At 53.0% G+C, this 11724-nt stretch overlaps 1 protein-coding gene across 1 annotated transcript; it reads left to right on the plus strand.

Annotated features, from left to right (window-relative positions):
• Window positions 1-1609: 1609 nt before the first annotated feature.
• Window positions 1610-4818, plus strand: LOC132022063 (guanine nucleotide-binding protein G(s) subunit alpha isoforms XLas-like). Its single transcript, XM_059407312.1, is given in 9 exon segments — window positions 1610-3724; window positions 3948-4016; window positions 4019-4089; window positions 4091-4153; window positions 4155-4286; window positions 4289-4414; window positions 4416-4638; window positions 4641-4739; window positions 4742-4818. Coding segments are annotated over 9 exon segments (2778 nt in total). The 5' UTR covers window positions 1610-1806.
• Window positions 4819-11724: the final 6906 nt, after the last annotated feature.

An 11724-nucleotide genomic window follows, 5' to 3' on the forward strand; every position in this document is an offset into this window, starting at 1 on the left:
GCACCTAAAGGTGGCTTGCAGGTCCGCGTCGCCCGCTGGCGAGACAGACCTCATGGCCACGTCCCGGGTCGTACGTGACCCGCAAGCAGCAATTTTTTTTTTCCCCGCGGCTCAAATCCCTCCGCAGACTCCAGACTCCAGACTCCAGACCCCAGACCCAGAGCGGTGCGCGTGCACGCACCCAGCCCACCCGGGCGGTGCGGGTATTTTCCCCAGCCGGTTCTAAGCCCCCACGAGCTTCGGCGACAGGAGCGCAGCCAGGCGACCGCGGGACTTGTGGCCGGGCTCAGTGCCGCCTCTGAGGGAGTTAGCAGTGGAAAAGTGAAGCCGCTGCTCTGGGATACCCACAGCGAGAGGAGAGGGGCTGGGAGGGGGCTGCTGAGGGGCTGGAGAGGACCTGGAGCGGCTGACCGACCCCCGGCAGCCGGCACCAGAGGCGGATAAGCGGCACATTTTAGCGGCTGCCGCCGGCGCGGCACGGTGTCTGTCTTTGGGTTCAGCGCGCACAGGGTTGTCCAGTCTTTCGAGACCGCGCCAAGCCGACCATAAATCCCAACTGAAATCCCCTTAGCCCGTCCCCAGAACAGTAAGACCCCCGGAACTCTGAGGCCTGCGCTGGACGGGGTCTCCGTGTGTGCCCCCCCCCCCAACCCGCGTTCAATGCCGCGGTAACTACACTTAGAGGGTCTCCATGGAACGTGCCGAAGACCCTCTTAATTCCCCTGCATCATTATCCACATAAAGGGTGGCAACCCTTGCCTGCGCCACCCTAGGCTACGGCGAGGACCCCCGGAGTGTGGTGGGGATGGGGAACTCTGAAGTGCTTTACTGGAGCCGGTCTCCGCGAGCCGGCAAACAAAAGCTGCAGAAACGGCGGAAAGTACCTCAAGGCATTTTAAAAACAAATTATGTGCGCACACGCGGCAGCCCCTCGCCCCTCGCCTCCTGTCTGCTGCGCCGGTGGGCTCACGACCACCTGTCGCATCCCCGCGCGCACCCGTGCCCCCTTCCCACGCGCCCGAACCCTTGCACTCCGGACTTGGAGCTTAAGGTGGGAGGCTGCCCGGGTCCGGGGGCCGCGGCTCAGGGGTATCCTGGGGTGATGAAACCCTCCTGCAGTTCCCCCCCCCCCCCCCCCCCAGGAGAGTCATTTGGGTCCAGGAGGGAGGGTTTCAGCTCCTGCGCTCAAGCTGCCCGGGGCCCACGTCTTGCGTCACGTGTCCCGCAACGCAGGAGAGCTCTCTCTCTCTGGCCAGGGGATAATAAGAGAGGAGAAAGACTCCAAATCAGTCAGGGAGAGGAGTGGAAGGAGCCCAAACATCCCTGCGAGGCCTGCGCTCATCAGCCCCCTTACCCAAAGTCCGGGGCTACCGGCGCCAGGATCCGGCTCCCGGAGCCGCCTGGGCACCGGGGCCGGCGTCCTCTGGCGGCAGACAGCGAGCACTACCAGCGATTTTCGGACCGAATCGGCACGCTCCTCAGATCCAAGCAGGCGGGGCTGGCCTGGAGCAGAGAGCAAGAGGAGGGGACAAGGGCAGGCCAAAGGGGGGGCCAGGGGGCAGCCTGAGGGGATAAAACGTGGCCAGGAAGGAGCCAAGACTCCACCAGCAACAATAGAGTTGCTTCCGCCACCGTCTTGGGTTTGAGGCCCTGAACCCCCTGACCTCGAGAGGGTTGGAAAGTGAGGTTGGAGAACTTTCTAGCTAGTACTTTGAATTTTTTGGAAATTTTTTTCTTCACCCTAGTTCGGTTGGGTGCTCCGTCTTACGGGGCCCCAAGTTTATTTTAAGAGCCCGCCACCGTGTTATGGGCGTGCGCAACTGCCTCGACGGCAATAATATGTCAGGACAACGCGATATCCCCCTTGAACTCGGGGAACAGCCCGAGCAACCATCTTTGGAGGCCCCAGGGGCAGCTGCCCCCAGTCCTGGGCCTGGCGCAGCCGAAGAGATGGAGACCGAACCGCCTCACAGCGAGCCCGTCCCCATCGAGATTGAAGGCGAGGCCTGTGGACCCCCAGAGGTCTCCAGGCCCAACTTCCAGAACGTGGGAGAGGCCATCGAAGAAGCAGGAGCCCATGGAGGCTACAGCCCACCTCCTGAGGAAGCCATGCCCTTCGAGGTCGAGCAGCCCTGCTCAGGAGGCTTCTGGCCTACCCCGGAGCAGCCTGGAGACACCGCTGGGGCCCGTTCAGGCCTGGAGGTCTTTGGCCCAGCGCTCAAGGAGCCCGGAGCCTTCGGTGATGCCAGACCAGGCCTGGGAGGCTACAGCCCTCCACCCGAGGAAGCCATGCCCTTTGAGTTTGAGCAGCCTGCCCAGGGAGGTGGCAGCCAGCCTCTCCTGCAGGTCTCAGACCTCGCTCCAGGAGGCCCAGGTGCGGGGGTCTTTAGCACGCCTCCCCAGGAGCCCCAAGCTCTCAGACCTGCAAACGCAGGCTTTGGAGGAGACCGCAGCCCTCCCCCTGAGGAGGCTATGCCATTTGAGTTTGATGGAGCAGCCTTTGGGGACGACAGCCCACCCCCTGGGCTCCCCCGAGCTATCCCACAAATCGACGGCGTTGGCGGCGGCGGCGGCGGCAGCGGCGGCAGCGGCGGCCAGTCCGCGGCAGCCGCGGTCTCGAGTGCGGTCCTCCTCGCTCCCGCCGCGAACGAGCCCCCCCTCTGGGTCCCAGCCGCCATCGGCAGCCCATCCCGAGAGGCTGTCAGATCTCCTCCACACTTCGCGGGCGACAGCCCCCCGATGGAGATCTCCGGACCCCCGCTCGAGATTGGTAGCGCCCCCGTTGGGGTCGACGACGCTCCCGTCAACATGGACAGCCCCCCAATCGCGCTTGACGGCCCGCCCATCGAGGTCTCCCGAGCCCCAGTTAAGAGAGAGCGAGCAGAGGGAGAGAGACCCCCAGTTGAGGGAGAAGCAGCCGAGATGGAAGGAGGCTCAGCCGCAGCTGCTGCGGAAGAAGGAAAAGTCCCCTCTCCGGGGGACGGAGCCCCGGACGCCGGGGCCAAGCCTGCTGCTCCAGCCGCCGGGGCAGCCGCGGCTGCCCCTGACACTCCAGCCGCCGGGGCAGCCGCTCCTGCCGCCCCTGACGCTCCCGCCGCCGGGGCAGCCCCAGCCGCCCCTGACGCTCCAGCCGCTCCAGCCGCTCCAGCCGCTCCAGCCGCCCCAGCCGCCCCAGCCGCCCCAGCCGCTCCTGCCGCCGGGGCAGCTGCTCCTGCCGCCCCTGCGTCTGGAGCCCGACCCAAGCTGCGCTTCCTTAGACCCCCCAGCCCCGAGATCCAGGCTGCCGATCCGCCTACTCCGCAGCCTACTCGCGCATTTGCCTGGCGGGGCAGGTCTGGCCGCAGCCGCGACGACGACGAGGGGTCGGTCAGCAGCGACGACCACAGCAGCGATGAGTCCGACGATGGGACCTCCGGATGCCGCCGCTGGCTGCAGCCCCGGCGAAATCGCCGCCGCCGAAAGCCCCGGCGCAACTTGCTCCGCAACTTCCTCATGCAGGCCTTCGGGGGCTGCTTCGGCCGAGCTGAGAGCCCCCAGCCCAAAGCCTCGCACAGCCCCAAGGTCAAGAAGATTCCTCTGGCGGAGAAGCGCAGACAGATGCGCAAGGAAGCCCTGGAGAAGCGCGCCCAGAAGCGCGCAGAGAAGAAACGCAGCAAGCTCATCGACAAACAACTCCAGGAGGAAAAGATGGGGTACATGTGTACGCACCGCCTGCTGCTTCTAGGTAATGCGGCGGACTCTGCCCGCGGGGAGCAGGGCCGCCGGGGGACCCCGGGAGGGGGTGGCAGGGCTGCCCGGTGGAGCTCAGGGCCTGGCGGCGGGAGGAGGGGGTCCAGGCCGAGGCGGGAAGAGACTGCTAGAAAGTTCCAGTGAGGGGCCCTAACTTTGCCCTGGGAGCGGGAGGGGGCCTCGGTTGGGCTTGGGTGGTCGAAGTATGTGCCCTCCAGGGAGAAAAGTGGTGCCGAGCAACACTGAGGGTCGTTTCCGGCTGGACAAGCCAGCGTCAGCGACCGTAAGATGCCCCCAGTCCTGGGGTGGGGGCCGGCAAGAAAGAAGGGGGCTTCAGGTGAGCCAGGAACTGCCGGGGAGGGGCCCCGGGGTTCCCCAGGCTAGGCCGGTTGGGGCCGTGGTGGGCTGGGGTCGTTGGGGAAGGTGCGCCCCCCGCCTCGCCTGGCACTGCTGCTTGGACTCAGACAGCTTGTCGTTGGTGTGTGTTGGTGTCCATATTGTGTCCGCCTGTGCATGATATGCTCAAGTGTCCCCCAATTCGCATCCCTGGCACCCCCAGATTACCCGCCGACTGTGTACTCGTACTGGGGAACGGGCTGTCTTGTGTTTTGCGCCATGGCGCGGGCAAAAACTTTCCGTGTTTTGCACACTCTGGTGGTACCTGTGCGCGGGCGCTCTGCAGCGGGCAGCGCGAAAAATGCGGAGGAGAAGGTGGTGGGACGTCTCGGGGAGTGTGTTGGGCTGCTGGCGCGGGGGAGAGGGGGCCGCCTCTCGCTGGCCTCCATAACCTTTTTTCTGTATGTCTTTCTCTCTTTTTTCCCTTTGCGCTAAGCGTTTCCTCACTTCTCATTCGTTCGCCAAACCCTCCCGCCTTTACGGTTGAAAAACCAGACACTCAGGTATCTGGGGCGTCGGGGCTACACACATGCGTTCAGTATTCTGCACACACTCAGCTCACCTGGTGGGGGGATGGTGGGAGGAGGGGGGAAAAAAACCCTCTGAATCTGCTACGGGCAGGTCTGGATCCAAACCTACACGGGGCTGGTTCCAAGAGGGTGGGCGTGGCTGTGTTTAAAAAATATGAAATAATTTTTTTCCTAGGGAAGAGCCCGAGGTAAGCCAATCATTTCCTCTTTTACAAAGAGTACAGTAGGAGGGGCTTGGTTTAAAAAGACTGTTATGCGTTGGGAGTGGAATGCTGTCTTGTCTTCGAAATGCAATTAAAATAAAAAAATTTTTAAAAATGTTTCCAGTGTATTTTAAGTATATGGACGAAATGTGGTAAAACTGTTGACCATGACTTGTGAAACATGTCAATGTTTGCATGTGAATCTTTTCAAGCAGCTTTAGCTGGGGCAGAGAGGATCAAAGGTAAGATCCTCTTCAAATGGACTTGGGATACCAAGAAATTAAAATGGTCTTGTGTTCATAACCACCGCTGGTACGTTTGGCGGCCCTCCACCTTCCCTCCTTCTGTCTTCATCTTTCCCACCTTTAGGTGTCCTCTGGCCCCTCTAGGACTCTCTCCCCCCACCCACCCAGCCCCTCCTCCTCTCCATCTCCCTGCCTCTCTGGCCCTTCCCAGTCCCCCCACTGCTCCTCCTCCAGCCTGGCCTTGGCTCCCATCTGAGGCTTTGGCTCCTTGTGCCACAGTCCATCAAAGCAGCAATTAACAAGAGTCTAAATGTGTGGCTTGAATGAAAATTTCAAAAGTGAACCTCCACAATCTTAATTTCTTTATTTTACTCTCTAAAACCTTTCAGGGGATTTAAAGATCACAATTTCTAAAGCTGGGCTACATTTTTTCGCTAAATATTTTATAATGTGTGATGCTTTTTAGTAATGACATTATGGACAATAACCTTTGGCTTCTGTGACATGTGTGTCTTTCACAAATCAGTTTAAAACATGGCGCTCGTTTTAGTGACACCCACCCGGGGAAATAATGACGTCATCGTTTTCCTAATCACGTATAGAAGGGAAGCAGTTTTAAATTTGGGATGTCCCAACCCTACTATAGCCAGAGCCTTAGATGACAATGCACTGTTTTCCTGCAGGGAACTGCTTTTGCCATAACAGTCCCATTTCAATATTCTGAGCTTAGTTCTAGAATGCTGACCTCTGATGGGGAAGGGACACAAATACAGATAGGAATACAGACAGGTGACAGTGTCCACTCGCCCCCTAGTTGGCAGTGTCCCTTACTTGCTGGAGTCTCTGTTGTCTCATTTGGGACATGAGGCTTTCCCAGCAGATCTCCACTAGTCTTCTTTGCCGTGTCTCGAGTCCTCTATTCTGGGGGGTGGGTGGTTTTGGAAAGCACCGTCCACTTAAATCAGGACTAGGGACTTAAACCACAGATTATGCCCACCCTACAACAAACTGTCAGTCCATGACTGGGGCCAAGCCTTGAGAATATTAGAAGTTTACCTTGCTCACCCTTGTTTTGTATACAGAGTGCAAAATTAACCTCAATAAAAGGAAATTTGCTGGGGTCATCCTGCAGTTGCCCTGATTCTGCTCTCAGGGAGTCTCAGGGAGTCTCTGGTCAAGAAGACCAAAACCCAGGCATCTGAGACACGAGCCTGAGTTAGGACAGCCAGCATTACCTGCTGCCGTAATGCGGTTTGGGAAAACGGTTCATTTCCAACCAGCCTTCATTTGGCAAAGTGACAAGGAAGGTAGCGGTCTGAGCTACTTACTGATGGGGAGGGGGGAGAAGAAGAATGAGGACTTACAGTTAGGACAAGACCTCTAGCCAACAGTCCGGTTCTGACACAAAACAAGACATCCATATATTTCTACCACTGAAAATGCAGGCCAAATGCACATCCTTTCATATGGTCACCAATTTGTGACATGCATGCTCATCTGTTGCTTTACAGCTGTGTGTGTGTGTGTGTGTGTGGTTTCCATTTTTATTGCCCAGTTTAACCACATTATAGGGAAATTTTTTTTAAGGAGATAGATAGGTAATCAATAACATGACTAAAATTCTAGAAATTGTAAGAGATGAAGCCTTTTTCTTATTTGACTATTCAAGAATAGACTGTTTCCATGTTTTTGGAAACCCAATTTGGGTATGATTCTCCCCCCCCCCTCCCTTTTTTTTTTAAGACTTGTGGGGGCAGGCAGATTGGAATTTTTTAGTATCTGCTACATTTTATTAAAACTGTGCAGGCAAATGCTATAGATAATAATGGCCAGCTTGCCATGATACTTTATTTATACAGTGAATTGCAATTAATTGTATGATAATTTATTTATGCCACCAGGTACAATAGTGATGCATTGCATTCCATCATGCAGAAGAGGCGCTTTTTTTTTTTTTTCCTAATTCTTCTTTAGTACAGCAATTGTTTCCATATTCAGAATGCCTCCACTGAGCTTTGTGGTGCAGTGGGAAAGGCATAGCTTATCAGGCCACCAAATCTTTAGAATTAAGAGAGACTTTTATGATTTTTCCCTCTCTGTTCCCCCAGTAGTATTTTATGCCTCTTGAAGGCCGAAATTCTTCCCTGCCTTTTAAAATCCAATTTCCCATAGATTTCTCTCTCAAAAAAAAAAATGTTTTCTATACAAGTAGGTTCATTTTTATAATTTGCCCACATTATGTCTATCATGGGAAATTGGTATTAGGCAAAGAAGAGTGGGGTCCCTGGGCTTTTTGCTCCCCCCCTCCTGACTTGAAAGGGATGGCCTCACTGCCTTCAGGTATAGTAACCAGTAATAGTAATGATCACGCATAATGATACCACATTCTTATTATAGTTTTAAAAGCCTTTCATCTAAGTCACATTTGTCCTTTGGAACAGCCTTGGGCAATAAAAATGTGGTAGAACCCCATGTCATAGGCAAATAAACCGAGAGATGAGATTAGATGTCAGGGACTTTTGCTCAAAGACTTCGAGGTAAGTGAAGGAATCAAAAGTTTCTAACTCAGATAAGACAGTGCTTAACAAAAAATGTGGCAATGGGCCACAAAGCATTATTTAAGTGTAACGCATGATGGTGAGTGTGCTGCGTGCTCTTCAAATCCCTTGTCAAGTGACAGGCGTCTCGCCGTCTTCTGCTTTCTGAAGGACAGCCAGACCCAGCCGATCTGCGGTTAGAAATGTCCATTGAGCATACCTAACGCGTGAGCCCCCCGTTTCTGACATAACCTGTCATGGCTAGGGGGGTATTTGGTTTCCACATTTGCTTGAACTCATCTGCCAACGCTGTAGTCTTAGTTTGTTTATTGGGTTTTGTTCTTTTTCAACTGCAGGTTTCCTTTAGGGAACCTCTGTGGTTTTCTTCAGTGGGGTCTAAACCTTTCCTTACTCAGTGTTCCACTAAAATAATAATAATAATAATAATAATAGTAATTGACAATAATACTACAAAGTGGGCTTCAGTGCCTGGCTCCCTATACTTGCAGTGTTAGAGGAGGAGACGGCTTAAAATCCCGGCCTGGATCTAGTAACCCTATTAAAATCACTCTTGTTTTGATATTCTTCATAATGATTTTTTTTTTTTAAAGTATTCCTTACTTTTTGTTGGGGCTTAATTCCTCCTTAGCTTAGCAAGAGTTAGCGCATAGTCTTAGAAATTACCTTTGATTTTATGCAGGAACGTTGGTATTAAGCAAAAAAAAAAAAAAAAGAAAAAAGTATATTTTTAAAGAGAAGGTAGTCTGATTGTCTAGATTTGAAATTCCTCATGCTGTCACGCCTCTGCTATTTTCCAGAGTCAGTTTTCCCACCAAATAGAACTCACTGTCACCCCTAGCAAAACTGCGGCACCCCAATGCTTCTACATAAAGTAACATTCAGAAGACACAGAAATAGCCTTTCATTCAGTAGCATTAAAATTGGTTTCCACACTTCTTGATTTCTTGAGCTGGTGGCAAAGGGGTTCTTTCCAAACCTCCATCTTGTGCCTCCTGGGGTTCCTAGTGGAATGTGAAATTAACAACCCGCTTGTCCATTTCAGAATCAAATTTCTCAGGAAGATTCACAATTTTCAACATAGGAAGGGCTGGGCCAATAGACAGGACAGGGTTGCCGCCCTCCCCCAGGTGAAACCCTCAAGCATTAGTCAGTCTAATAATTAGCCCTCTCCAGCCCTGGTGTCCCCCAACAACAAGGACTCTGAGACTATGCCTCTGCTGACATCCTCCTTGAATTAGACTGGAAAGGGGTTTTATCGCCTCAGGTTCCTGTCCTGGCCTGTGGTCACCCTGGGCGTGAGACCTTGACCTCTTCAGGGAGGGTGGGGAATCAGCCAGTTGCTGTCTGTCTTGGAGAGTCCTGCTGGAGGATCAGCAAATCCTCAGCAGCCTTTCTAAAAGTGAAAGGGACAGGTGGGAGGCTCCAGATAAAAACTACCATAGGGCCAGGCCAGGAGGCCTCTGAATGAGGGCGAGGAGGGGCATTTCCAGAAGAATCAGAGCAAGAGACTGCGTTTTTCCACAATTCTCTAAAAAGAGGGCCAGAAGTGAAGTTACCCTCTAGAAATCCTCAACCCTGTATCTGGCACAGGCCCGTGTCCAGAATATGGTTACCATTGTTTCTAGAAACTCTCTTAGACTTTTGTCTCCGTGCTCCAAGTAAGAATGTGGGGTTTGTGTTTCTTTGTTTTCTGTATTCCCCATGAGTCTGTTAACTTGTAAATTCTCAAAGTACTAGGCACCCGTTCTTTCTCTACGTTTCAGAGTACACTCTTCGTACATACTATATAGATAAGGGTCGGCTCTAACAGGAGACAGAGGACACCGTGCCAAATTTATGTTTGTGCGAAGCCCCTCTCAGGGGAGTGACGTGGCCAAGAGAAGATGAGGAGAGAGACCTTGTTTTTACTTGTCCTAGAAAAGTTCCCCATCCCTCTTTCCTACCCCCACCCCCTCTACCTCCTTCTCTTTTTATTATTTATATCATCCTCCAATCTGTAAACCAACTCTGTACCGTGGTTGAACCCAGGGACCTGAGCGCAAATTGTTCTATGTTTACTATACATGCAAAAAGAAAAAAAAAAGTTGTTTTTAGTTTCCCTTCCCAACAGCCAGACGGTGAAGCAGTCCAGCCAGTGGGAACTGAAGATGAGCCCTCCAAGAATGAGGTAAGAACAACAAGAAAAAGCAATGTTTGATGTTTAATGATTGTTGATCCTCTCATGGTCAGTTGGGTCTCGGACAGGCAGTGAGCACACGGTGCCCCCTTTCCACGTTAGAATTACCAGAGCCAGTTGTGGCCGGGGCAGGAACTGGGGGCTGGACCACGGGAGGAACGTGAGGGAACGGATCTGTGACAGAGTCACTAAAACGAAGGGCGTGTGCTTCTGTTGTACTCACTTAGAGGGAAAACCCCAAGTTGAACTACAGGGTAATTTGTTAAACCTCAGGAGACTTTGGGAGCCTTAGACTTGTGGAGCTCTGCCCACATGCTAACTTGAACATTAGATCTTACTAAATGCTTCTTAATGATTCAGTTTGGGGTGAGGAGAGAGGTGTATAAATTGTTACCTGATCCCAGACTTATGAGTCAGCGTTTCCGACATTGTCACACACATTTGGTGTGTGGGACAGAGTAAGTACCTTAAACTGCCTTTAATGAGCTGATAATGGGAAGAAAGATCTCGTGTACCCACTTCCAAAGGAGCGCTGTGATCCGTCCCCGCTAGACAGCAGCGGCCTCTCCCAGGGAGGCCAGGGGCGCCTAGAGGCACTTGACTGACACAGCTCTCGCCTCTCCCAGTCAACAGACTCTGTCACCTCCCTCCTCGTTCCTAATTATTAAATAGAACAGTTTTTCCTTTCGTCAGACCAATGACTAGTGTGCAGATGACTATGAGGGGATTTTTTTTTTTTTAAACAGGGAACCTGCGTTCAGGTAAGTTTGTAGGATTTTTGGAAAGAAGGTCTAACGCTCATCCTGGTTAATGCCCCAAACTGAAGTCAGGTGGCAATGCTAGAGTCCGGGCCAAGAAGGCCTGTTTCTGCAGAATGGGTCCAATTGAAAGTGACAGAGAGTTGATGGTGTCACTTGGGAAGAGTCTGGGCACTTAATTCCCTGGGACCACGTGAGCACATCCCCTTCAGTCTTCTCGTCTGTGGTAATTCCTTAGTGTCCAAAGGACTTAAGCAAACGCCTGTGAGGTCCTTGTTTATAAAAAGTGAAACCTCATTTGTTATCAGTCCCTTGAGTTTTTCTGGCCTTCTTGGGCTTCTCACATCGTGGAAAGTGGCCATCTTAATTCCTGACAGCTTCTGACTCTGTGGGTCCAGTAGGCCTACAAGATGTGTAAGGAACACAGTGAGAACATCAAATCTGTCATTCTGAGGTCCTCCCCCCCATGGTTCCCCACAAGTGTGGATTTGAGGGTGACTGACTGTAGTGGGGCCCAGAGATGGTGAAGGTAAGTTGTTACTTCAGGTCGGCCACTAGATGGTGAGACAGTGTAAGGCAGAAAAAAAGGTGTCGGATCTGGGATTAAATCAGAGGGGAAGGGCCCAGGGAGCAGGGGTGGGGAGGGTCCTGCCCCACTTCCACCCCCACGCCAGGACAGAGCCCACAGTCTATAGGCCCTGAAGCTTTAGTCAGACCCGGCCTCTTTTTTTTTTTTTTTAAGTGGTGACATCTCCCTGTTGGCTAGGTGGTGGGATTATAGGGGGCCATATCTAACACAAGGGTCCTCCATAATAGGTCTACTGATACTTTGTCATATGGGCTCTAAAGGATGTCTAGCAGCATCGCTGACCTCTGCCTACTGGATGCCCATCTCTTTCTCCTCCAACTCCCTCTCTCTCTCTCCCCATCTCTGTCCCTCCAACTCCTTCTCTCTCTCTCCCCATCTCTGTCCCTCCAACTCTCTCTCTCTCTCACACACACGCACACACACGCACACACACGCACCACCACCACCACTAGGTACCTACACAGTGTAACAATCAGAACTGTGTCCCCTGGGGGACAGCATCATCCCTGTTGATGACATACTGCCCTAACACATCAATAT

The sequence above is a fragment of the Mustela nigripes genome, chromosome 7, assembly GCF_022355385.1.
Source record: "Mustela nigripes isolate SB6536 chromosome 7, MUSNIG.SB6536, whole genome shotgun sequence".
NCBI lineage: Eukaryota > Metazoa > Chordata > Mammalia > Carnivora > Mustelidae > Mustela > Mustela nigripes.